Genomic DNA, 26278 nt, shown 5'->3' on the forward strand with positions numbered 1-26278 from the left:
TTGAGGCGCACGGAGAGTGTTTGAAACTTTCGCCTCTATCGAGTGCTTTTGCTTGGAAAAGTTGCTACTGTGCCTTAAATCGCTCACGAATTTATTTTAAAAGAAAGATTTCCACTTTTATATTGATGAATTTGTTGATAACTTATGGGTAAAAAGGGTACAATTTTGGAGATGAGTGTTGATTTTTATTATTTGTTAAAAAATATCTTATAACTAAGATTTATATAGTTCATTTGGTTATGTTATGAGTTCTTTAGATTAAGACCTTTTTATGTTCTCATAAGATTAACATAACGATATGTTTTGCAAATTATCTTTTAGAAAAGTTATAATAAAGTCCTTAATTCATGAAGACATTTAAAAAGGACTTTATGCACAATAATTTCAAATGTGCAGAACAAATCCTAACAGTAAAAAGACCTTTAATTTTCAGTTTTTAAGAGCTTTCACTCCTTTCACTTAATAAAAGTCCATTAATTCTTAATTTTACTGATTTTCCTCATTTCCCGCCATTGTCTCGAGAAAAAAGAAAATCTCATCGATTTATTAATTTCTACGACACAAAAAATTATTTTGTACATATTTATCAATTTTTTTTCTTATTTCATTTTTCTATTTCTTTAAAAGTTTTTTTAAATAAATAATTTGGCGGGCTTTTTTGAATTAACAGGCTGTTATGCGAGATCCAACTGTAACTGACGACGAGATGGCATGAGAAAAATACTTTCCTCTCACTCTGGCATTTTGTGTAGGTGAGTTTTTTTTTGAGTGTGTGCGTGAAATATTTCTTTGTAGTTGTGCAGAAAAATTTTAAAATATTTATTTTTCCGGGAAAAAATCATTTTTGCGACTTGGGCCTACGCGGGAAATGCTTAGGGGGGCCCCAGGGAGCTTCAGTAAAAATTTGGGTGCGAAATTCGCCGAATTAAAAAAACCATTTTGTACGACTTTTTTTTGTGGAAATTTTGAGTGTTTTGAACTGGGGACGCCAATCGACGCAGCGTCGCTTTCTGGTCACAAAAAAGGCGGTTTTGCTGGGAAATTCGGCGGAAAATGCGAGAAAACTGTGAAAACTGAAAGTGTGAGGGAGACAGTATGAGTGACGTGCACTGTCTCATTTTCTCTTGAACAAAATGTACCAAAAAAATAGCATGTCCATGGAACAATCGGACAAATCCATGGACAATCCATTGGATTGTTCCATGGACACTCTTTATGGGGCTCATGCAAAAATCGTTCATTTTCGTTCTTTTACTTCGAGAACGTGGCGCTGCGAAGTCGCAGAAAATGTTGCTCCGCTGAAATAATTAAATTTTCCCTGAAAAAAGTGACAAAATGTGATGAAAAGATATTAAATCTACAAAAGAAAATGTAAGTTACTGATTTTCATTCGAAAAAATTATTCTTATCGTGGGAAATGAGCAGAAAATTGAAAATTTTGTTGGGTGTGACCATGCGGTACAAAATTGCATAAATTCCTTTTCGAACACTTCCGGCGAGACAGAGTCGCTGGTTTGGACTCCTGAATCCTGCTAGTGCTTTTAACATCTCGCAGATTAACATCCCTAGACGATACAAACCAGGGCATTTTGATGAATTAAAAAAAATGAAAACGTATCGATGGGGAAACACGAATAAAAAAACCTTCACAACCATTTTGTTTTTAACCCTTTCACGACAATTTGATTTAATGCATTTTTTCCCATTTTCAGGGTTCCCTGAGGGATGGGAATGCGCTCCTGCGCAAAATTCCAGAAAATGAGGTCAAAAGGTAAGAAAGTAATTTATTTTTAGATAATAATGGCAAAATTCTAGAAACTGCTCCGAGAAATTATTTTGGCGTAGTTCCAATATCTTTGCCAAATAAAGACAATCACACTATTCCTGATGATTTGGTCAATTTTGGCTTTATTTTCTATTCATTAGGATATAGCCATTGTTACATTTTAAATATTAAAAGGGAATTTTTATTAATAAATTTTCTTTAACGGCATCACTAACATTTTTTTAAAAAAATGTTCCTTACAATTTTTCCACAGAAAATTCTAAAGTTCCTGCACAGGAGATAAAAACTCTTCATAATGAGGTAAGAATTTTTTTATTTTATTTTTTTTTAATAAAAACATTATTTAAAGAGAGATATTTACTTGGCTCTTCAAGTTTTCTTTCCAAAAAAAAAGATTCATTTTATATTTTAAAAGAAAAGCAGAAAATTTCTACCTGATCTTATTCACCCCATTTTATTGTATTAAAATAAATTAAAATAATGAGGAAAATATTATTCAAAATTTAACATTATTTTCTTTAGCGTAAGAAGTAAAAATCTCCCTTTATTTTAAAATGCAAGCGCACTCTGGTTCTCCAACTTGTAAGCGTGGAGTATCCTATTTGTAAGTTTGCTAGAAAAAAATAGAATTCATGAAGATTCTCTACTAATTCCTTTATGGATTATGTGGCTGCAAGAAGTGAAACAAATTTAATTAAATTAAATTTGAATAGTTGATTGAAAAATATCGCTACAGCAACAATTTTTTTTATCTCTTTTGCAGACTTTTAAAAGCTGTGAAAAAAGGTGTAACCGCTACCTGTAAGAAATTTCGTCTGTGAGGATTTTTTTTGGAGGTAATTATTTTTAAGAACTTATTTATTTGTCTTGTCCAGTCCCCTTTTGTTGACTGAACTTGATTCCTCCTCGTGCATTCATTCTGATGCAGAGGAGCGGGTTTCAAGCACACGCGAGTTCAGAGATCAAAATATGCTTAATATGCGCTGAATTCTTGTGCAAGCTTATAGAGGAAAACGGTCACAAAAGTATAGACAAATAAATTGTTCTCTTTCTTTTACTTGGTGCGTTTTCTAATAAAATCTTATTTTTCAGCTTGAGCTGTTTCTATGAATGTTTTGTGATTGTTTTGTGATGCAGCTCTGAAAGGAGATTTTCTTTCTGGAAATGTTTTTAAGGTATTTGCAACAACTCTTTTCTATGTAGGAAAAAAAATCTTTTATCATTAATTTAATTTTCTTTGTGATGATTCCTTTATTCTGATTAATTTTTGATGTCAAACCAATTATTAAGCCAAAAGGATTCTGATTTTGCTTTCATTAGTAAAGTAATTTTAATGATATAATTCAAAATTAGAAAATATTATATTTAAAGTCATATAAAAAATTGTTGTCCTTCCCTAGATGAGCCACCTGAAGATATTTCTACAGCGGATGAGACAATTGGAACGTTTTAACGATATTCGAGGTAAGGAATTTTTTAAAATATTTCTCTTTGATATATATTTTTTTTAATGATGATTCATAGTTCAGTTGATATTCAGTGATAACAACACACTTTACGTCTTTCGCTCCTAACTGAAAATTACAAAATAAATAATTTTTACTTAACAAAGGTTTGTTTTCTAAATTATTTTTTTTTTATTTTATTTTGCAGAAGCAGTTATGATGAAATCTCTGCTAAAAATATAATAAAAGGTAAATAAAACAAATAATAAATACATAGTAAAATAAATAATAAAGAAATTATGATGAATTTATTAATCCGGAATAACTCTGACGACAAACCAATAATATAGCCAAAAGGATTCTGATTTTTACTTTTAAAACTATTTATTTTTATTTTTTGTCATTTTTTGTTAAAGAATTATTAAAGCTTAACCATACTTCAGCGTCAAAAGACGCTGTTCGTTGTTTTTTCTCACTTGCTCCTTGTCAAATTGTATTGCGCTGTCACTGTCAAACAAGAAACGCGGTTTCTATGTTTTATAACCGCCTTTCTTGTTTGACAGTGACAGCGCGATACAATTTGACAAGGCGCAAGTGAGAAAAAACAACGAACAACGTCTTTTGACGCTGTCGTATGGCCAGGCCTTTATTCTCTTTGTTTCAGATCTAATCTTCAACAAACGAAGCTACCCAAACAAGATTCAATTAACAGAAATCCATGATTTTTCTTAGAAAGGTAAAATTTTGGTTTTAGAATCATTAATTTTTTTTTATTCTTTTTAATGATTTATTTTTCAATCACTTCTTTATTAACAAAAATAAAATATTAGTCTGATGAATTTATTAATCTGAAATATTTTTGACGACAAACCAAGAATATAGCCAAAAGGATTCTGATAAAATTAAGAAAATATTTCTATTCGTTTTCTTAAATACTATGAAATTATTTTTTAAATTAATTTTATTTTGATTTCAGCTTCAATGTTATCAAAATTGCAGACTTTGAGAATTCCTAAAGAAGTTTCAAATAAATTTTAAGGTAAATATAAAAAAAAATTAATATTAATGAAACTTTATAAATTTATAATGATGATTCATAGTTCAGTTGATATTCAGTGATAACAACACACTTTACGTCTTTCGCTCCTAACTGAAAATTCCATTTAGAATAGAATAAATTTTTCTTTCTCTTCCACTTTAAAAGATTTTTCTTTTTAAATTCTTTTACAGCTTTCTCAAGCACCTGATTGAACGATTCCTTCAGGGGAAATTCAATAAATCCATCAGGTGAGCCATTTTACTTCTATTCTAAATTATTTTCTATGTAACAAATAATGATGAAAATGCAATATATATACTTTCTGACACCTCGTATGAATTTCCTTGATTTTCATTGCATTTATCTGACAAATAAATTTGAATTGAATTTTCTCACCGCAAAACGACGCACAAATATGTTGAAAGTTTCCCTTTCTCGTTTTCCAGAAGTTGCTGCTTTGCTTCGTAACTATTTCGTTTGCTGAATCGCCATGGAAACTCTGCTATCAACATTTCCATTATTGATCGAAGGAAATTCTGTGCAGAATGGTGAGTTTTTAATTGGAAATCCTTGTAAATCTTTTTAAAATTACTGATTCAGAATTATTTTTAAATGTAGATCCTGTCAAGGACTAAATCCGATTCAGCAAGCAGTTCACGACTTTCAGCGGGAAATGGGGCAGTTAAGAAGCGCTCATTGCCGCAGTTTGAGGATTTTCTGCTGAAGCGTGACTACATGGGGGCACAGACATTGCTGGAGTTCACAAAGCCCAAGAATGGACCGATTGATTGGACTAGGGAGCTGTGGTGGGCTTTTTGTGCCTTCCACCTAGGTGACTACAGGAAAGCCCTTGAGAAGTACGAAGCCATCCGGAGGGAGGGAAAATCCGCCATTCCGGAGAATGAGGTGAATCTCAATGTAGCCGTTTGTATGTTCTACCTGGGGATGTATGAGGAATCCCTCAAGCTGGTTGAAAGCATCCCAAATACTCCGCTAAAGCTACGAATTATTTTCCACTTGGCCAACAAAGTTGGTGATGAGGAGCGTTTAATGGAGCTGCATGGATCTCTGCGGGATGTGACGGAGGATCAGCTGAGCCTGGCTGGGATGCACTACCTACGAGCTCACTACCAGGAAGCTATTGACATCTACAAGAAGATCCTTCTGGAGAATAAGGATCTCCTTGCGGTGAATGTCTACGTAGCTCTGTGCTACTACAAGTTGGACTACTACGATATCTCGCAGGAAGTGCTGGATCTCTACTTGACACAGCATCCCGATAGCACGATTGCCATCAATCTCAAAGCCTGCAATCGATTTAGGCTCTACAATGGACGAGCAGCTGAGCAGGAGATTCGTGGCTTGGTGGATAGTGGAAGCTTCGGAGCTGAGTTGCTACGGCACAATTTGGTTGTTTTTGAGGGTGGCGATGGGGCCCTACAGATCCTCCCGGGGCTTGTTGATATCATCCCCGAGGCACGTCTCAATCTTGCAATTTACTACCTCCGCCGGGGTGACATTCAGGAGGCGCATCAGCTCATGAAGGAAGTCCAACCAGCCGTACCGCATGAGTACATTCTCAAGGGTGTAGTCTATGCGGCTCTCGGGCAGCAGATGCACTCAAAGGAGTACATAAAAAATGCCCAGCAGTGTCTTCATCTTGTCGGTGGTTCAGCATCGGAATGCGACACAATTCCCGGACGTCAGGCCATGGCATCGGCTTTCTTCCTCTACTCTCAATTTGAGGAAGTTCTCGTTTATTTGAATTCCATCCGCAGCTACTTTGTCAACGATGACACATTCAATTTCAACTATGCCCAAGCAAAAGCAGCCACGGGGTACTTCAAGGAAGCCGAAGAGCTTCTTCTTCAGATAACTGATCCCATCATTCGCGGTGAGCACACGTGGTGCATGGTGCTCGCACGCTGTCACATTCAATGTGGGCATGCAGATCAAGCTTGGAGTCTCTTCGTGACGAAGGACTCCTCACCGGAGGCTTTTTCTCTTCTTCAACTCATTGGGAATGATTGCTACCGTGCCGGGGAATTTTGGGTGGCAGCAAAGGCATTTGATATGCTGGAGAAGTTAGATCCAAACCCTGAGCATTGGGAGGGAAAACGTGGAGCATGTGCGGGGGCACTTCAGGCTGTTGTGGCAAAGAGAACGTCTGGTGGACCTCCGGGTGGTATTGGTGACATCATTGCCCTCCTAAGGGACTCCACGAATTCTCAAGCTGAAACAATGACAAGGACAATTAGGAGGTTTGCCAGTCAAATGAAATAAATCTGCAGTAAGTAGCTTCAATGTGGGGTGAGTTAGTATTTAACTGAAAGAATGTGCCTTATTCAGTGACCAAGAAATCCTTGAAATTCGCTTGAAATCTTGAAATTTCAGTTAAATAGAGATTTAATTACAAAATTAGTATCAATTTCCTAGAAAAACTAGATTTCTCAGGTTTTTCATAAATTTAGGAACATTAGGATATAATTTCAAACTGATTTCAGAAACATTTTAAAAAGTATACAATACATTACATATATGATGATCTGAATTATGGTCGTTTATTTTAATTAATTAAACGGAATATTATATCTCTTCTAGCTTATGTAAAAATTTTCTGAAAAAATTGAGAAAAGAGTTTTTTTTAATTGAATTTAAATCCGTTGAGCACTCACACTTTAAGTGGTTCAAAGGGAGTGGATGCGAATATATAGCCTCTCCATTCCAATTCCTAATGCCCACCGCCAAGAAGGTGAACCACGGACTACGAATTGACCACCCAATATTCGTAGACAGACGGGCAAGGGACCCCAAATGTGGATTGAGTCGAAGGGGTAATTTCGACTCATGGACTGGCACCTTGCCAGACGGATTTTGTGCCTGGACATTGCCAGAAAATATCAGGGGAGCTGTATTTGAAGCTCACAGATGTTGTTTTTGGAGTTTTTGCAACTGTTACGGCTTCGACGGATGAAACTATCGGGCCTGTAACCGTTGAAGTTAATGAAGGATTTGAGCGCTACGTCTTACAAGACGTAGCGCTGAGACTTCATTGCTATACTGAATTCCTGGTAAGTTACTGGAAACCTCGTTGTTGCCCTCAAGGGACACTTGTGCAGCATGATGATGACTTCGTGTTGAACATCTGTGTCTTGAGGCTGAAACAGATAAACAGTGTGGCCGTGTGGCCTTGTTTGGAATTTTGGAGGACAAAACGAAAAAGGGACAAGAGGTTAAAATCCTCAGAGGAACTACCTCTGTCTTCTGCCACCAGAAGTCAGAGTTTGGAATGATCCCGCATGTGACATACAGGCGGGAACAGTGAGAAACACCTTGGAGACTCAACCAAGGTGAAAGACATTTGCAGTTGTTTTAGCTGCAAATATTGTGGAACTTCATTGATCGTCTACGGATCATGGTGGAAGTCAATCTTCCATCAAGATACGCGGTCAATGGAGGTGGGGGACCGTTTGCACCTTGAACCTGCCATGCAGCTGTTGAAGGTGCAATGCGGAAAGCCATTACAAATCGTTGTTTAGAACCTACGCAACCGTGGGTTCTTGGCAGTGCGATTTGCGCCGGAGTAATGCTCCTAAGCATCAAAAGAACACGTAAAACCAAAAAAAAAAAAAAATTAAAAAGAAAAAAAGTAAAATGTAAAAAAAAATAAAAAAGAACAAAAAATTGTAAAGCACCAATATTTTTTCTGTTTCTGAAATCAGTTTGTAATCTCTGTAAAATCTCAAAAAAATAATGTAATAGAATTAAAAACAGTTGTCAGTTCAGCCAAATTAATCATTCCTAAATTTTTTTTTCCTTTAAATTCTGTACAGATTTAAGTTTTGGAATAAAATTCAACTCACCCACAATTCTTTGTTGTTTTTATTGAACTTCGATGTGACAGGAAATTCCCTTTTCGCGAAATTAAAACACAAATTTCTTGCAACATAAAATAAATTTTATTTCTCAACAACAGAGCCCATATAACGCTTTTACAAAATAAAATTTGCATCATTTAAAAAAGAATTTCTCTAACAACAAAATAAATGGAAGCGTGCGTGCTTCGAAAGGCTAAAAAAAGCTCTTTTTTTTTCACTCCTAAAATGGTGTTGTGAATGCTGCCGATTTAATTGACGAACAATCCTCTAAATTCGTGTGGCTGTGGCCGCGCGCTTTGCACCGTGTGGATCAATCAACTGAACTGACACTTGGGCTACGGGCACGATGTTCCACGTGGAAGGGTTCACTCATACCCGCTAGGCCGGTTATTCCACGTGTCCCTGTGCTCTGGAAGTACAGCAATACGTATGTTTGCGCTGGATCCTCCGGAAGGTGCAGCGTGTCCGGGAATGTAAGTGAAAAGGTTCTCCTCTGTTCCTCTTTGCACCTGCTCGTGTACTCGTACGCTTGATATTCCTCCACGCTCCCGAAATCGGCCTGATAAATTAATTTTCTTTCATTAATTCTTAAATTTTTTCACGTGAAAATTGCAAGAGAAAATCTCCATTAATCTTGTAATTTTTCAAACGGATATCACGCACAATGGTCGCATAAATTCACATTAAAATGATCTCATAGATCTCATGTGATATTCCTGCATAGAGAAATGCTTATTCTATAAATAGAATATGTATGCACCACTGATGCAATCCAAGAATATTCCAAGGCTATTTTCTGGGCAATTTTCTCACATAAATTCATCGAGAAAAAAAAATTCAAAGAATTCACTCACATTGTACACGCCAATCCAATCACTTCCGGCATCATCCAGTCCCTCGGGTAGTGTGTACTTCACCGTGTACTCCTCCCCAATGGTCCACGTGTCAATGGGGGCAAACTCCACCATCTTCTCCGACGGATCACTGAAAATCTGCCCATCAAGTGCATCAAAATTATTGAAAATGGCATCAGGATCGAAATCCGGTGCAATCAAAGGAGTCTCCGCGGGCTTCCTCACAACCTTACATCGTGCGTGCGTGAGGGGCATGCAAATGTGGTTTTCATGCAAGTATTTGTGTGTGCGTTTGGGTGTAGTAGTTGGGTTAGTTTCATATTTTCCGTCAAAGAGGAAAAATTATTTATTAAAAAAAATGTTAAAATATAAGGAAAATAAACTTGAGGAAAGTGTAAGAGTGTTAGTGGGAAAGGAAGCGATAGTGGAAGCCCAAAAGCAGTAAAAAGAAGCTTAAAGAAAAATTTTTGTTATGCTCAGACTTTAAAAAATATTTTTTTCGTTAGGTTTTTTGTTAAAATTACAATAAATTTTAAAAGTCTTATAAAGGTCAGCAAAGAAAATTTTTAAATGCAATCATGCCAACATAAAACATGACTAAACTCACCTTGATGTTAAATTCACTCGAAACTGGCTTGTGGTCACTAATAGAGAAGGCTGGATGGCTCTTGTAGCTGTTTTGCTTTGCAATTAATTTTACATTGTTGTACTTCCTGTCGGAGACGCGATAGAGGATTCGATCGCACCACGCTGGACGGCGCCTTTAATGACAAAAACAATTTAATGCCCATTTGTTTTCCATGCAGAAAGAACAAGAAAATTCCAAACTAACTTCATGTCATATTCCTGAGTTCCTGGCTCAAATTTAAAGGTCGGCGGGAATGCCGGAAGGCGCTCTGTGAGTTCACTGAAGGCGCGTTCTTGATTCATCACAAGTAGCAGCTGATCTTTCTGCATCAGCTCCCCCAAATTGTCTTTTTTCACCTCAGCCCGGATGTCTTCAGGGCTCGTGGTGGCTTCTCCCGTTAGACGGAAGTTGAGATCGCCAAACCAAAATACATAGCTGCAAAGGAGAAAATGTGCAAAATAGGACGGAGAACAAAAAGATAAGAAATCAATCCCGAAGGTGACCTACTCATGGTTGAAGATGGTCTCGCGTGACTTTATGTGATATTTGTGCTCCTGCAGAATTTTATGGTAATCCTCCACGCGCTCATCCAGCATGTGGTCATGAGCAGCAAGGTGGGAATTTAGGAAAACCGCCGTGCACCCGTAGATGTTCATTCGAATACTCACAGCACCCTTATTGCCCCAGATCCCCCCGAGACCCGTTCGCGTGTACTCCGCCTCAATTTCACGCAGATGCAGCAGGTGCTTCTTCCGCGTGAAGATCATCAGCAGCAGCCCCTGCATTTGTTCCGTCTTCACCACGACGAAATTGCGCTCCTTCAGCATCTCCTTGAATTTATTTGTCCACGGATCCTCCTTGAAGAGCCCAATCACCTGGTTCTGCACCTGAGCATTCACCTCTTGCAATCTACAATTGTACGCAGAGGAGAAAGTCACAACCACTTTGCTCTGGGTATTGTGTAAGGCACGTGCGGGTGGTGGCGTAAATGTGGCGGAGCATGCAATTTTGCCTCAGTGTGCCCACAGCACCAGAAGCCATCTCTTTTGCGGCTATAAATCCAAAGGGATGGGAACATTCTCTACGGGCACGTAATCAATCTTTTAATTTATTATGTAAATTTATGCTTTGTTTGAAGAATAATGAGCTCTCTGAAGCTCTCGGCAGTTTATGTTTTTTTGTGTTGGGGTAATAAAGTTGATAAACGCTTGTATTTGCTCATTAATACCCCCTAAATGACATTTAAAGTTTAAAGAGACGTTTTTAGAGCGACTAGAGAGGATAGTTGGGCGGGTTGGGTGTCTTTAACTCCTTAAAAATTCAGGCAGTTCAGATTTTTCTTAAGGTAGTTGAAAAAAATTATTTTCAGACTTTAAATTACATCAAATTAAATCTAAAGAGCTCTCTAAGTTAGAAAACAATTGAAACGTAAAAACAGAAATGTCAAATTCGAGAAAATAAATTGTCAAACGGGTCAAACGTTAGAATATAAACTTCCAATTTTAATCAAAAAAGTAACCAACGTTAGTACTTAGAGAAACAAAAAAGTTAAAATAAAAATATATAATTTTAAAAAGAAACGTCAAACTTGAGGAAAAAAAAACGTTAGAAACAAACTTTAGAATTCAGTGCCTTTAGTGATTTGGTAATGTCATAAATCCCAGCTAATAAATAAGTTATTTTTAAACAATTTTAAGCATTTTTTAAAGAAGTTTTTGTTTTTTAAACATTGAATAGCGACGTGCCCGAAGATTATGAACCATATTCCTATCAGATAGAATGAGTTTTAGGCTCGCCGGAAGCGTCGTTGATAAGAAAAATTGTGTTTAGAGAAATACAAAGATTTCCCAAGCTTTCGGTAGAAAACAGATATTTCTATCTTTTAACAGAGGAGTATGGTTTATAATCTTCGGGAGCGTCGATAGATTTTCGTTACGTTTTTGCGATTTTAACTGATAAACGGCATTTTATAGTATGATTTTAAAGAAGAAATGTTCAAAATTTGAAGAAAAAAAAGTAAAAAAAAATCTTATAAAGCGTCTACATAAAAATTTATTTAATTCATATTTAAATTTTTCTGTAGAGAAAGTTTTTTTTAAAGTTCGGTTTGATTTTGATTAAAAAAAATCCTTTTCTAAAATAATTTATATTAAAAAACAATTCTTTAATCTGGCTAAAATAATCTGTAGGTTATAATTTTATCATTCTGCAATAAACACGACTTTACAAGATTAAAACTAAATAAACAAAATATGCCAAGACAATCGTAAATATATCAAACACATTTACTTTATCATTCGGTAAATAAAGTTTAATATTCAATTAAAATAAAGCTCCAATTTTTATGTCTCAATTAAAAGCTCACTTTTTCCCACAAGCTACAATTTTTTTTTATTGAGTAGCCTTATCGCGGGCTCTTTCGATATCTTTATCATGTTCCTTATCACACACACAATGTCATGATTAAGAGGTGAAAATTACATCAGACCACAAAGCACATGGAGCTAGCCGCGCTAAGCAAATCATATGGTGTGGATAAAGACATTTTCACACGATTGATCCTTTGCTTAATTTTCTTTCAAAAAAATTAACTTTTTCCTCCTCAAAATAATCTCAAAAATTTACTCATTGTTGACTCAATTCTTGACTCAATGTAGACTTTTAATTAGGAAACTTTTAAATTGAAAACATCAATCATTTTCGTGCTATATAACTTTTGATTTCACTTCAAACCCACCCCGAAACATTTTTCTTCTTCACAAAAATACTATATAATTCCACAAATGCACTGAAATATTCTGAAATTGTGCAAACATTCGTGCTGTGCGAGAATTTATTATTTCTTTTTTATTGTTCTCATATGAAGTGTTCGTCTTCCGCGTGCCTTTGATGCAAGGGGATGCCCAACCCCGAGAAATCAGTACTTTTAGTGAGGCAGCAGGTTCTTCCGATCAAAATATGCGATCAATTTGCACAATTCCACTTGCAATCGAAAGTACATTTAATTAGCTCTCGGTTGATCCCTTCTCATCATCGAAATAACATTATTAATATAAAAAAAGTTAAAGTGTTTCTCGGGAATCGGTCGAGATTGGGCGAGATTCGAGAATTCCTCATACATTTTGTTCAACAAAAAGTGACTTTTCTTCACTGAAAATGAGGTTAAACCATCCCCTTGCTTTGATGCGTCTTTTACAGATTTTTTAAGTAAAACTAACTCACCCAATAACGTAAAAATCCGGCAAATCTCCATCGTGTTCGGGATTGGTGTTGAGTCCAAGGAGGGAATGCAGAGCAACTCCTTCGGGATACCGCGTGCTCACGTTCCATGTCACAATGTGGATACTGCAATGGAGAGTGGAGTACCTCTTTGTGAATCGATGGTGTGATTTCTTACGCATCTTCTCTTCCAACTAAAGGCACCACATGCAGCACTAGCCTCAGGCCCATGGGCCCCACTGCCCCACATCGTCAAGAGAAGGGGAAGGTGTGCGTGTGAGAGAGTCTCGTAACGGTTTTTTTGAAGAAAAAAAAAGAATCCGGAGCGCGAAAAGAAAAGTGAATGGACTTGGGTGGGGATGCTGCTGGTGGGGCGCTCCAACAGAGTGGGCAAAACACTGCTGCATGTGATTACGTGTATAGCATCAAGTTCAGTGTCATCAGCAACATTACCGCGCAATAATAAATGTTTGTAAAGCAATGTGAACAAGTTTGGTAGATGACTCACTAAAAAAAAAACATCCTAAGCTCATCGCATTGAAGTCTTTAATAACATAAAAGACTCAAAGAAAGGCTGCTGAATAAGACAAAAAAAAACCCAGACGATGTAGCAGCAACGTGCTTGAATGAATTTGCCAAATCAGATGGAAGTTGTTGTTATTCACGAAGAATAAATGGCATAATAATTTTATGCATTAATTTGAATAACAATCAAATGGAAATTATCGAGGAAAATCCAAAACAAACACTTTTTCAAGGTATGTGAACTTGAAGACGTTTATGTTTTGTTTTGCGAAAAAGAAACGCGAAATATTGATGAGAAGTATTTAAAATATGTGAAAAAACTTCAAATTTTGAGATTAAAATTTAAGAAATATTTTCTAATAAACTTTTCAATTTAGGGGAGACCGGGGCTTATTTTTTTTACTTTGTTTTAATAAAAATCTCTACCTAACATAATGTAGAGGAGACCGGGGTAAAAATAGTCATTTTGAAATTTTCAAATGCCAATTTCTCCCAAAATATAAATCGGAAAAATTAGGGTGCAAAGCCTTACCAACCTATAATTTTTGACAGTAATTTAGAGGTTATCCGATCAGTACTTTAGGAGTTAAAAATGAAAATAGATTTTTGGCCCATTTCCCAAACTTTTGCGTATTGAGAAAAACGCGTTTTCCGAAGTTTTCCTTCAGCAATTTTCCAATCTGATAATTTTTCTCACTAGCTGGGTTACTACAGAAAACATTGCCAAGGTGTATTCTTCAATAACTTTTAATGATTTTTCTCTACAATTTTTTGAATCAAAACATACCCCTTGGGGTAGATCTAGTCATCCCATGTAAATCATATGGGAGATCGAAATTTTTGGCATATTTTCTATTCATTTGTTGCAAAATGGCGTGTTTGAGAAAATCGCAAAATTCTCTGTTTTAGTGCGTATAAAAGTGAAATTCCTTGTCGCGAATCAAAAGGTGAGAAGTTTAGCTATCAACTACTATCAATCTCTCAGGTGGAAAATCATTGGAAATGTCGGAAAATTCGACCGACTTTATTTAGCCTACTGGTGACTATATTTACCCGCCGCGTTTAAAAATAGTCAGAAGCGGAAGGGTTTAGGAAAAGCTCGAAAACTCATATTTCCCGTGGAGATAGAGGAAAGTGGTCTGAGACAAAGTTGTAGGCCAGGAAATTTCCTATAAGAATGACCTATCGAGGAAATTTTCCTTCCCTTGGGGAATCCTGCAGATAAGGATTTATGCAAATTGACTATTTTTACCCCGGTCTCCCCTACTATTCGAATAATAAAAGTGAGTTTTGGAGGTCCTTCTATGAACATTTTAGGTTATTTTATGCCATTTGATGATGTGAAAAATTATGAATCTGACAGAAATTGATCTCAAACTAAAAGTATTAAGGCAAAATAATGTTTGTTTTTTAGTTTTTGCTGATTATTAACTAAATACTTTACTTATTTAATATAAACATTTAATTAAAAAAAAACAATTCTGCCCATCATGCATTCGATAAATTCTTCACAATTTTGTGGAATAATTTCTAATGACCATTTCAAAGGTTTTTCTCGGTTTTACCCATATTGTTAAAAAAAAATTTAAAAATTTTATTATTAAAAATCGGTACTCTGCGTAAAATATTTTTTATAAGATAAATGATTCTTTTGACGACTTTTACGATAAAAATTCATAAAATAAAAGTAAAAGATTTTTTACGCTGAATATGACCCTAATTTTCAATCTCAAAATTTTGGTCTTCTCTATTTTGTTCCACACTCCCCTAAGCTAGTAAAAATGTGTAATAAAATTCTTACACTTCCTCATTTGTTTATTTACTATTTTATTGATTTTTTAACCCCTTTAGGAAGTTTTTTCCCTTTTAGTTTGTGAAATGAGAAATTGAGAGAAAATCAATGAAGAAACTCAGGCGTAATCAACTAAAATAAAAATGTTTTCATGAATGGGTCATGCTAATTCATTCTTTTCCTTAACATTCAAATTAATTATAGTGTAGATTGGGAGATAAGAAATGTACGAACGAGAAAAGGGAAACAAAGAAAACACGCCCGGAGCTAATTTTGGCAGGTGGATAGTTCACTTGGAATTTTCCCAACCATATGATTTTCTTGGAACTTTTCCAGAAAGTTTTCCAAAGGGAATTGTGAGACACTAACATGTCCATCCGGAAAGGAACTACGACTAGGACACACAGTTCAGGGTCAGGAGGTCAGGGAGCCAGTACAGTGAGTGACCAGCAGTCACCTGGCTTACCTTGATGCTATGACGTAAGTCAGAAAGGTGGGCAAGAGTGCCAGAAGAAGAAAGACGAGAGATAAGAAAAAATTCCACCCGAATCTACCGCAAGATTGTGCAGAGAATGAATGAAAAAAAAATTCAAGCTCCCCGGATGAAGGTCATGCTGCGACCCAAACTTACTTTGCATTCCAAGAGCTGTCGCACATAATTCCGGAGGTCAAGATCACTTGAGGTTAACAATACTGATTTGGTGGGAAGACACTTCCCTGGTTTATTGTGTTGTTGTGGTAAATCCTCCACCCTGCACTGGGAGATCCTTTGCTCTGTGAATGTCCGGGAAGGTTTTAGGGGCCTTAAAAAATTGCGTCACAAACAATGCCACACACTGAATGACAATCCAACACCTCCCGCAGCACTTCACAGCATCGCGATGACTAATTTGCAGCCCGTTCAATGCGAATTTAGCACAGAAACTGAGAATTTTTTCAACACTTTGTGTTTTTCCTTCTATCACACATAACCATACTTTTGTGTTTTCTTCTTCTTATAAGACATCGTAGGTGGCGCTGGTGGTTTTGTTGAGTTTCCAAAGTTGAAAAAACTTCGTTGATTTTGTTTTTGTTTACATTCCTGGGATGTATGGAAAACAGAAGCACGTGCAAGAAATAGGTGATAGTTGAGAATCAAAAGGAAGTTCTAAAGCAGAAAATCACAAAGAAAACTTACAAGGGAAAGAAACTGTAGTGTATAAAGATCAAGAGGGTAATTTGAAATAAAGTTCAGTTGCATCCAAATCCTCCTATCGTTCACATCTCGTCCCCATTACAAAAACAAAAGGAATCAAGATTTCTTCTTCTAAAACGCAAAAAGAGATCATTTGAGCCCTTTGAGCCTGAAATCCAAGTAAATCAAAGGAAACTTTTTATATTCAAAGAGCCGGATTGTTGCAGTTCTAATATTGCTGGAAAATTCTTTTCTACAGCAATCCAAGAATTTCTACAGCTAATCTTCACAACTTCAAGGATTTTTCATTTTCAGCATAAAGTAATTTAGCCTCAACAAAGAAAAGAATTAAATCCGTATTTTTTTTGGTTTAAAATTATGATAGAACTTTTATTAAAAATAAGCACAAAATCGCAAAATAATTTACAATGAAATACTCTCGCGTGGTGAGTGAAAGACCCTCTTCAGTCTTATCAATTAAAATTGCCGCTACACATTTACTTTCTCATTCATCTACGTCTGTATATAGTCACTCAAAAACAGTGAATAATAATAATGTTCGCACAATCCCTTCTCTTTTGATTCTCTCAGAGAATTTGTCCTGTTGAAATGATAGTAAAACATCCATATTGGGCCAACATAATGCCCAAAAAATCCACAGACATGAAGAGTTTTGTGGGTCTTCAGTTCTCCAGCAAGATGAGATTGGTGTGGAATCGCATCTTTTTGGCGTTCTCCTGAACGTCTGATAAATCTATCGGTTGCCCAAGGGGTTTATCCAATTGCTCCCAGCATCTCTTCAATTCATTCTGCCTCTTTGTCTCCTCATCCTCCTCCGACTCTACAACCGCATGCACCTCCCCTTCGGCTTCTTCCACTTCCTCAATCTCCTCCTCAGCTACAGCTGCTTGCTCCTCGGGGCCAGTGTAGACATTCAAACTCGGCGGTGGGGCTGCACAAATTTTATCGGGTTCCTCGGGGTGACAACCAAAATCCATCCCCTGGAGCCATTTTTCATACCTCTCCGGTTGGAAACGCTTCACAAAGGTCTCCATTGAGATTTTAACCATGTCACTCCGGCAGTGGCACTGGGAGGCTCTCTTGCCGTACTCCACCCACCGTGGTGATGCAAAATTCGTCGATTCGGCACAATTGAAGCCGTGATTGAAGCCCGCGTGATAGCCAAATGGGAAGGTGACCATTATCTCACCAGGCTCCTGTGTTATCTTATTGAAGGGAATATTATTCTGGCGCAGAATCTGTGGGCTGATGAGGGTCATCTTGTGACGCAGGAAAGCAGGGCAAGCCTGAAAGTTACAATATGTTTTAGTGTAAAAGTTTTTTTCTAAGAAGGCTCAATTAATACCTTATAGTTCTCCGGAAAGGCCGAATTGGCCAACTTCTCAAGCTTCCTTCCGTACTTGGGAGGGATAGCGTACCACGTCTTGGGTGCCCCAAAGTGTAGGTAGTTAATTGAATAGAGATCCATGTCCTCTGTGTGCCAGGCAAAGGAAGTCTTCCACATGCCAAAATACAGGTAAGCCGTATTTACGCCCGAAATGGAGACCCCGTAGTCTTTGTTCACGTAGTCAAGTATTGTTCCTAGGCTATTGATGTTCCATTCCTTTAAATCCGGATCCGTGAGGGATCCACTGACATCTGCACCATACGTCGGGGACACATAGGTGACATTCTTCCAGTACTTCCGCTCTAGGTCGGCGTAGTCAAAGTATTTGGGGGTTGTGTAGCGCTCAGACATGGCCATCTCGTAGAACTGCTTCACAGTCTTTGGACGCGTCTGCAGGTTGAATTGCTGATAGAGTCCCTGCATCCCATTTACTTGCTGCTCAATTGGCGCGGGTATTGTGAGGTTTATCTCATCCAAGTTGTAGCCACCCTTCCGTGGTACCCACTCTGGGGGTGGAATAATCTGCAACGCCCCAAAGAAAATGTTAAATAAGCGTGCAAAAGTTGACAGAAGGAAACAAACCATTCCGGAGAACTTACTTTGGCCAACCCAGCTTTGTGAGCTCCCTCTGATTCCATATATTCAATAAATTTGGGGAAATCCTTGAATTTTTCCCACGTCGGTGTAAACACCATTATCCGGGGCTCAGTTTTTTTCATCTTTTCAATTATTTTGTACTCACAATCAGGGAGAAAATTGGGAAAATTCTGTGTCAAAACATCGAGAGCTATTAATTGTAAACACTGACACAAAAAACCTTTTGACGTAATGACGTCACAACGAGTGGCATACGTGACCAGCGGATAGTGTGTGAAAATTTCACGAAATCCCCCATTAATCCCCCTAATGTTGAAATATTTCACTCAAGTAGAATGTAATGAAAATGAAACTTTTTGCATAATTTGTCGTTGAATCACAAGAAAATTCCTAATTAACGTTTTATTAATTAATTTAGAATCTTTGAAAGTTATAAATGATTTAAAAAATTGTTAAATAAAACAAAAAACATTTTTTGCACTGTATTGGTCTTGAAAATTTCACTGAAATTATTGAAATTTATAAAACAAATCTTTCTGCGAGGTAATCGCGCCATCTAAATACCAACACTAAAATTATCGAAGAAGCGGAATTTTTGATTCTAACGTTTCTCAAACAAATACAACAAGCCATAAGTTAGACGCCATCTTGAAAAGATCTTATAATACATAAAAGAAAATTAAATTATTTTTCATACTGGTTATACTGGTGACCTTTTTAAAATTCAAAAATAAGAATAATAAAAAGAAAATGATTAATTTTCATAATTAAAAAATAATTAATTTATTCTTATCATACCTACAAGTTAAATTTAAAAAAATATACAAAATAAAGGTATTGGAGTAGCTGTTTGAGAATGCTTACAAGAGTGTTTTTATAAAAAAAGTGTCTTTTTGTGTTTTATTTTGTTTCTCAAAAGATTTCTTCCCCCGAAAGGCTCCGGGGAGTTTTATAAAATTAAAAATAAAATATAGAAGACTGCTCCCTAAATGCTAGGTAAACCCCAATTTTTTTCTCATTAATTTACACCTAAAATCTATGGTTTTTGCTTCTTTTACGTCTTCACGGACTTTACACACCGTCCGCGGAAGCAAATTTCTGTTTGGTGACTAATTTCCGTTGACGTGGATGTGGCTATCACGAGATTCCCCATCACTGGATCCCGCAGGAAGGGTGTGTACTCAGTGGCGGGACTCTGTGGTGGTGCCTGTGTTGTGGATGTTGTCCTTTCGACGCTGTTGGACAGCGTTCTAGCTTCGAAGGTTGTCTGAGCACGTCCCTCCTCAACATCCTCATCGGGCAACATGAACAGATCAACCAACTTCTTCCTCACTTCATCAAACATTGAACCAGATTGTGTTGTCCTTTCCACATCAATTGGTTCCACTTTGGCTGTATACGTCTCCTCGGTGTCCACATCCATGTCCGTGTAGTCAAGTGGAGGTGTTGTTTCTCTTACAAAGTCTTTGGGAATCTTCGTCTCCGTGACGGCATCTGTTGCAGTCTCCGTGGCAAAATCCGTACTCTCTTCTGGAGCTCCTGTTCCCAAATCAATGTCTCCCGGTGAGGTGGCTTCCTCAATGGGTGTAGCTGAGTCCTTCTTCTTCGAGTGACTCTCATAGGCACCTTTTGGCTCATCTACGAGCTCCTTCTTCCCATTTGGCAGCACATTGAACACCTGCCGGCCAATGTTGATGGATTCTGCTGTTTCGAATGCATCCGAAAGTGGCCTTACACGTACCCTCCGCCATACACCACGACGTTTTCCCTTTGTTGGACGATCTCCTGCCTGTGCTGTTGTCGTCGATGATGCCTCCGATACACTGTCACCACTGTCTGGGCGTTTAGGGAGAACTTCATTTCGTTCATCGAGGCCTTCTGATCGTGTTACGAGATCATTATCCACCTCTGTGACAACATCCTCAATAAGACTTGCAAGGGTTGTTTCCCTATCGTCTCTACAAAAACAAAAAAAATATATTTGAACACTTTGAAAACTTTGTTCTTCCCGGAAAGTGCCCTAAGTGGCTAGAAGTTGTACATTCATCCTGCTCAATGCATCAGGAAGCTTCTAAGGGATCTTAGGAACATCCCTTTCAACACCCGGCTGATCCTTGATATCATCTTTGGGTTCAAATTTGTCCATTTAAGAAGTTCCCTTTGGAATTGCGTGAAGTGTTTTTATAGACTCAGATTTTGACCTGAAGATGACATCAAAGATCAGCCGAGTGTTGGAAAGGACGTTTCTAAGATCCCTTAGAAACTTCCTGGTGCAATGGGCAGGATCACTGCTCAACTTCCAACAACTTATGGCACTTTCCGGGAAGCACATCAACCTTTCCGGGAAGGAAAGTGCACAAACTTCAAGTTGCTGTTAATTTTACAAAAAAAAATCTAAAATATCAAGAAATAAAAAATAACTTTTACCTTGATCTGATGTTGGTTTCATTTTCACTAAAACTAATCATATTTGGCGTCCTTCCAGGTGTGACTTTGAATTCATAAGTATCCTAAAAGAGATTAAATTCATTCAGATTTTGTTCCTCTAAAACCTTCTCACAACAATCAATCAGCCTTACATTGTCCGGTTCAGCTCCTGCTGTTACAATTTCAGGTTCATTCTCCGGATCGTAGTCAATGGCCTTTCCATTTTCCTTGTAATCAATTGGCTGGAAAGAGTTCTGCGTGAGTTTAGTTGACCACTGAGATTCCTGGGTTTGAAGTCCAAACCGCGTCTTCTGCCTTGGTTTGTACTGAGCCTGCAAAAGAATAAAGTTGTAGAGAGAAATTTGCTGCAAAATAACTTCCTGAATTCTCATACCCTGGTGTTTGTCTTGTAGCGACTTCTTGGCTCTTCTGTGGCAGAAATTTCTGTTTGATATTCATCATCGTACTGTTGGGTGGTTGTTGTTGTTGTTGGCCTACGGAGACGGGCTCTAATTTTGGGATTTACTGGCCTGTGAGTTGTTGTTTCAGTCCTTCCTTCAGATCTATACCTATTCCTCGCCTAAAAACATTTTTTCCCTACATTTTAATAAATTCACAATAGAAGAAAATTTTCACTACTTTACCGTATATCTGTCTTCGTTGATTTCCGTTGTTGGCGTCCGAGGACTAGTTGTAGTATAAATGGGCCTAGCAGGTCTTTTAACGAATGATGGACGTCTAATTCGCTGAGATTCATGTCGCGAAACAACCGTTGTCGGGGCTTGTGTTGTGGATGTTGTTGATGGTTCTGTACTAGTCCTATAAACAGGATAATTCTGCTCCTTTGGCTTCCCATTGATCACAACAACCCTCTCAGGTTCTTCACGTAATGGAAATTCATCTCTTGCACTGGGAGCATACTCCTGTGGTACTTGCATTGCCTTCACATTGAGCCCAGGGAATAGTTCAGTTCTCTCCTCTTCCTGCTGCTGCTGCAAAATTGCCTCAGCCGTTGTAGATGCAACCACAGCTGGTAATTCATTGAGTGGAGCTGGAGCATGATTTGCTGGTAAAATGTATTCCTGCTGCGGCTCTTCCCTCGATGGTGTCACTTGATTCTCTTCAGCTGGACTCCTTATGTCATAGTACTGATTGTCTCGTGAAGCAGTTTCACGCAGTTGATCTCTAACCTGTTGTGGCTCAGGTGGCTGCCTCACAACTTCAGTGGTTGACGTGTGAATGGGTTTGATTACGGGGTAATTCTGTTTGAGGACATCTCTCTGGTAATCCAAGTTCTGCTCCTCCTTGACTTTGTGCGAATGAACTTTGGGCTTTGATCTTACCGGTGGTGGCGCTTGTTCTTCAGCAGATTGCTGATTGAAACGCACGCGATTGGGGTTGCGTACAACTGTTGATGTTCGGTAGGAGTTAGCTGATGTATTTGGTGGACGTGTTGGTCGTGTGCGCACCCTCTGAACTGGACGTCTTGTGGCAACTTCTGCTGCTGATGTTTGTGGTGATGTTGTTGTTCTCGGAGCTGATGGTCTTCGTCCACGAGGAGCAGGTCTCCTTGTTGTTGTTGTGAAAGGTTCCTCGGTAACTTGTTCATTGTCCATAAGGGAATTCACTAAACCTGGGAGATTTGCATTAATCTGCGGAAGTTCAGAATAGCTATTCTGATACACGTTTTGCGTTGTTGATGATTGCTGTGTTGTTGTCAGTGGTTCATCTGTTGTGCTGTAGTAGTAATCATCAGGTTGGAAGCGTCCTCCCACATCAATTGACGGGGGAATTGTACTATCCGTTGGGTAAACATGCTGATAAACCGTCCTCTCGGTGGGAATGAAGTACTCCTCAACTGTAGGACGTCGTGTGGTTGATTGTTGCGTAGTTTGAGTTGTTTTCGGGAAAACTGTTCTCTCTTGCAGTGGTTTAACACGATAATTTATTGGTTCATCATCTACCTGGGGTCCAGCTGTTGTTCCCAAAACAGTGGGGACCAATCTAAAGCTATGAACTTGCTTCCTCTGAGGCTGTGGTGACTGGTAGTCCTCATCAATTGGAATAGGAGCCTTTGGTTTGTAGTAGGTGATTGTTGTGGGTGTTGGTGGTGGCGGTGGGGGTGTTGTTGTCGTTGCTGCAGGTGCCGTTGGGTAGAAAGTCAACGAGGAAGGTCGCTTAGGGACATCATAGGCATTGTAGGTGTCTTTGGCAGATTCAAAAGGTCCTGTTGCAGCAAAACTCGTCTTGGATGGTGAACGATTTGGTATTTGGTAGTCTTGCGGAGCTGGAGACAAGATATAGTGACCCTGCCTTGTTGCTGTCTGTGATGGTTGAACTTTAACTGGGATGGTATCTTCGGGATTTTGCGTTGACGTTGCCTCTTTGTTGGGTTGAGCACGATAGTCAAAGCTGAAGTTTGGCGTAACATGTGGATTAATCTTCTGCTCGTATCTTATATCAACGGGTCCCGTAAAGTCTTGTGTTGCTTGAGACGAAGCCTTTGTCTTGTCGAGGCTGAAGTATTCCTCATTGACAACGTGAGGATTGGAATTTTGTGGAAAGGTCACCTTCAGCTTGCTTTGCTGCGTACGCGGTCGATGCGCGGTGTTGTCAAAGGTGAATTGGAAATTCCCCGATGGATTGGAGCCGGGGAATGTTTGTGGTGCACGTGGCTGCTCAGGCGATGTGAAGTACTGCCGTGGAGCGTGAGTTGTGAATGAGGGTAGCCGATCAACTGTCTGGTAGGCACCAACGGCTGTGGGTGCTTGAGCCGTTGACTGGGCAATGGGGGCATTTTGGCTGGAATAGTTCTCCGTTAGAGGCATGTTAATGTATTTGTTAGTCTGTGGATCGTATTTCTGTGGGAATGGTGTGCCGAAGAAGGGTTTCTTGGTGGATGGTGTGCTTATATCGGGCTGTGGTGTGGTCACGGGACTGTTAACTACAACTGAACCAACGTGCGGTGCTGGCAATGGTATCTTTGCGAAGCCATTCGGTGTGTTATAGCTCAGTGGTGCTACGAAGAATGGTAGGTTCTCCACTTTGCGTTCAAAGCGATTCTGTTCAATTGTGGACAAATAGGGAAGGTCGTATTTGAAGTAGTTGTCCGGGGCCTTCAACCCGGAGGGGCCAATGAAGATTTTTGGGGCATTCTTCATCGGTGAATCGAGCACATCGATCGATTTGGCGTGTTTTAGTGTTTTTAGCACGTCATTCACGGAGCTTGGCTTTTCGCCCGTTTCGTGGCGCATAAACATCGCCAGGGGTGGTTGGTGGGGTTTTAGTTTTCCTTTCGCCTTGGACTGGGCGGCGGGAGGGGTGCTGGTGGTTGTGCTCGTGCTTGACGGCGTTGGTGGCGGCGTGTAGAAGTTATTTATTTGGGCCGGATTTACGGGGGGTGGCAAGATATTGTACCGATGATGTGTGATGAATGTCGTTGGTGATTGCTGCTTCTGCTGATAGAATGTATCCAGTGGCACGTACAGCAGTTGAATTTCATCGTCTGTCTGATGTCCTGAATGTTGATGCTGCGAATGTTGATGCTGTGAATGCTGATGCTGTGGATGCTGATGGGAAGTGTGTTGTGGATGTTTGGGGATCTTCGATTGTGGAGCTGTATTCTGGAATGGATTGAACGTCTGCCGTTGCTTTGGGACTGGTGGCAATTGCTCACTAACATACTGCGGCTGGGCGTGGGAAATCAGAGGTTTGCTTTGTTGGGACGTTGGTGGTGGTGGTGGCGGCGGTGGGGGAGGCCCAGGAGGGAAGTTGAATGGATTGTATGGGTAGGAAGCTTGTCTGGGTGGTGGTGGATGGTGGAAGTGGAAGCTATGCGGGGGTTGCAGCACAAATCTCTGCCCAGCGAGGGTTTCAGTGGGAAGGAATGGGATCTGCGGCTGTGGCTGATGATTCAGATCATTGGAATGGAAATTTGGTGGTCCTGTTAGGAATTGATTTTGCGCAGCTGTTGGTTGTGCCGGTCCCGATGGTGCTGATGGAGCCGATGGGATGGCAGATGGCTGAAGTTGCGGCTGCTGCTGAAGTTGCTGCTCAGGCTGCTGTGGCGGGAAATTCAGCACACGTCCAGCTCTCTCTTTGGCTTCCTCCTGACCTGGTTGGCACGTTGGACAGTTCTGTGCAATGGGCACCCAATCGCCCGTTGCACTCGGTTGCGATGGTGACGTAAAGCCAGGATTTTGGATCTGTCGTGACCATCGGGGCTTGTCTTCCTTCGTTGTCTCACTGTGGCACAGGTTGAGTGTGGCCAGGAGGAGGACGCTTACGAGAACTCCTTCCGCCAAGTTTCTCGCCATGGTGTGGCACGTCTTACTGCAAAAGAAAAAAAAATCATTCATTGTTTTCGGCATAAGAAGTTTAAAGATCTATTACTTAAGAAGAAATTAAATTTCAACAGACGCTAAATTCGCCATTTTTTCTTGCAAAAAAATCCATTTCAAATTTGAATAGCGTAGCGGAATAAACCGTCACGTGAGCATTTATTAATCTAAACACAAAACACCTGATTAATGCTTTGCAATTTCTTTGCATAACTTTCGCAACCTTTTATGAGAGAGAAGATCGCTGTAACCACCCGTGAAATTCATCTTCATTAAAATAGCGAAATTATGAACAATATTAAAATTTATTGTCTCTGCGTTGCTCCATTGAATTGTGGTGCTCTCCTCCATCATTAATCTTTCAATTTTTCAAAAAATATTTCAGATGAAAAAGCCGCAAAGTTGCTTCTTGGCTGAAAATGATCGCAAAGAGGTATAGAGGCTTTGTTCAATCATCTGTAATGGCCAAAACTTTCAAGACATCGTTCGTACTTAACAAATTGACCTAAGAAAATTGGATGTATTTGCTCCGACGATCGGTGGGGTTAATTAACCCTTCAACACAACACCCGATGTTGGTGAAGATGTATAACATAATGACTCACCATGAGTCTTTCAGCACCAGCAAGTACATTAGCCTCTGCACGTGCTGAGAATCAATTGCAAAGGTAAGAAGAATATACACAAAAAAAAAACACAAATCTCTTGTGTGCAAAGGTGGGGGCGTGAATTTGTGGGAAAGAATTAGCATGGTGCTTTCTGGCTAGGAAGGTATGAGCTTTGTAATTTTCGTGTGGAATTCATGCCATCAATTTATTTAAATTAGCTCGCGAATTTATTTTTATCTCCCACAATCTCTTTTTGCCTTCTTTTCTCACATCAAAATCGTCTCACGTCTCACAGGTGTTCATATTTCTATGTGCACAAAGTATATTTGTTTGCACATGAGGAGAAGAAGAAGAAAAAAGATCTCTTTGGCATCTCAAAAGAAGTCTTTCAATGCGGGAAAAGTGCTCCCATTGAGGTGAGAAGTGTTGAAAAGAAATGGAAGCAAGAAGAAAAGAAGGAACAAAAAAAAGAGACTGAAATTTTACCTTGATCTCGAGCACGCATTCCACATCCGTGTCTTGGGTGCTCGAATTCAATGGGATTTTGGAGAGAGAGCA

At 38.9% G+C, this 26278-nt stretch overlaps 5 protein-coding genes and 2 non-coding genes across 8 annotated transcripts in view; 4 read left to right on the top strand and 3 right to left on the bottom strand.

The window, feature by feature from the left end:
* The window catches only part of LOC129793173 (uncharacterized), a 1136769-nt gene that overhangs the window by 352271 nt on the left and 758220 nt on the right, over positions 1-26278 (top strand). The window lies entirely within an intron of this gene.
* On the top strand, positions 1270-8139 carry LOC129793185 (intraflagellar transport protein 56). Its single transcript, XM_055832983.1, has 12 exons — positions 1270-1371; positions 1713-1771; positions 2040-2086; positions 2550-2622; positions 2879-2961; positions 3187-3250; positions 3440-3480; positions 3896-3967; positions 4208-4270; positions 4462-4518; positions 4717-4818; positions 4889-8139. Exons 11-12 carry the CDS (start codon positions 4816-4818, stop codon positions 6551-6553), a joined length of 1668 nt encoding a protein of 555 aa, XP_055688958.1. The 5' UTR covers positions 1270-1371; positions 1713-1771; positions 2040-2086; positions 2550-2622; positions 2879-2961; positions 3187-3250; positions 3440-3480; positions 3896-3967; positions 4208-4270; positions 4462-4518; positions 4717-4815; the 3' UTR covers positions 6554-8139.
* LOC129794372 (small nucleolar RNA snR60/Z15/Z230/Z193/J17) lies at positions 3288-3370 on the top strand. Its single transcript, XR_008751037.1, has one exon. It is a non-coding gene; the product is annotated as a small nucleolar RNA snR60/Z15/Z230/Z193/J17 (small nucleolar RNA).
* LOC129794371 (small nucleolar RNA snR60/Z15/Z230/Z193/J17) lies at positions 4307-4393 on the top strand. Its single transcript, XR_008751036.1, has one exon. It is a non-coding gene; the product is annotated as a small nucleolar RNA snR60/Z15/Z230/Z193/J17 (small nucleolar RNA).
* On the bottom strand, positions 8204-16263 carry LOC129793198 (phosphatidylinositol 4,5-bisphosphate 5-phosphatase A-like). 2 transcript variants are annotated; one of them, XM_055833014.1, is made up of 7 exons: positions 15798-16263; positions 12853-12975; positions 10138-10539; positions 9835-10065; positions 9610-9763; positions 9003-9140; positions 8204-8707 (listed from the first exon to the last, which is right to left on the bottom strand). In XM_055833014.1, the coding sequence occupies exons 1-7, from the start codon at positions 15821-15823 to the stop codon at positions 8459-8461; spliced, it is 1323 nt and encodes a 440-aa protein (XP_055688989.1). In that variant the 5' UTR covers positions 15824-16263; the 3' UTR covers positions 8204-8458. The 2 variants fall into 2 exon arrangements, with proteins under 2 accessions (XP_055688989.1, XP_055688987.1); XM_055833012.1 differs by having other exon boundaries at positions 9003-9230; positions 15798-16160.
* Positions 16698-18588, bottom strand: LOC129793202 (probable lysine-specific demethylase 4A). Its single transcript, XM_055833018.1, has 3 exons — positions 18348-18588; positions 17707-18270; positions 16698-17647 (listed from the first exon to the last, which is right to left on the bottom strand). Exons 1-3 carry the CDS (start codon positions 18465-18467, stop codon positions 17024-17026), a joined length of 1308 nt encoding a protein of 435 aa, XP_055688993.1. The 5' UTR covers positions 18468-18588; the 3' UTR covers positions 16698-17023.
* The window catches only part of LOC129793150 (GDP-mannose 4,6 dehydratase), a 32546-nt gene continuing 25363 nt past the window's right edge, over positions 19096-26278 (bottom strand). The window contains exons 2-6 of the mRNA XM_055832851.1: positions 21417-25104; positions 21167-21352; positions 20925-21104; positions 20773-20855; positions 19096-20303 (exon numbers count right to left, since the gene is read on the bottom strand). Coding sequence (XP_055688826.1) covers positions 19400-20303; positions 20773-20855; positions 20925-21104; positions 21167-21352; positions 21417-25088 — 5025 coding nt within the window. The 5' untranslated portion in view covers positions 25089-25104 and the 3' untranslated portion in view covers positions 19096-19399. The remainder of the gene's footprint in view (positions 20304-20772; positions 20856-20924; positions 21105-21166; positions 21353-21416; positions 25105-26278) is intronic.

Source organism: Lutzomyia longipalpis, chromosome 3, assembly GCF_024334085.1.
Source record: "Lutzomyia longipalpis isolate SR_M1_2022 chromosome 3, ASM2433408v1".
NCBI classification, from domain to species: domain Eukaryota; kingdom Metazoa; phylum Arthropoda; class Insecta; order Diptera; family Psychodidae; genus Lutzomyia; species Lutzomyia longipalpis.

Coding starts and splice junctions, on each gene's coding strand:
- LOC129793198 (XM_055833012.1), bottom strand. CDS start 15,823: ATGTGCGACAGCTCTTGGAATGCAAA. Junction 10,066..10,137: donor GAGACCATCTTCAACCATGA/GTAGGTCACCTT, acceptor TCTCCTTTGCAG/CTATGTATTTTGGTTTGGCG. Junction 9,764..9,834: donor ACTCAGGAATATGACATGAA/GTTAGTTTGGAA, acceptor TTGTCATTAAAG/GCGCCGTCCAGCGTGGTGCG.
- LOC129793202 (XM_055833018.1), bottom strand. CDS start 18,467: ATGAAAAAAACTGAGCCCCGGATAATGGTGTTTACACCGACGTGGGAA. Junction 18,271..18,347: donor ACAAAGCTGGGTTGGCCAAA/GTAAGTTCTCCG, acceptor GGGGCGTTGCAG/ATTATTCCACCCCCAGAGTG. Junction 17,648..17,706: donor CCTTTCCGGAGAACTATAAG/GTATTAATTGAG, acceptor TGTAACTTTCAG/GCTTGCCCTGCTTTCCTGCG.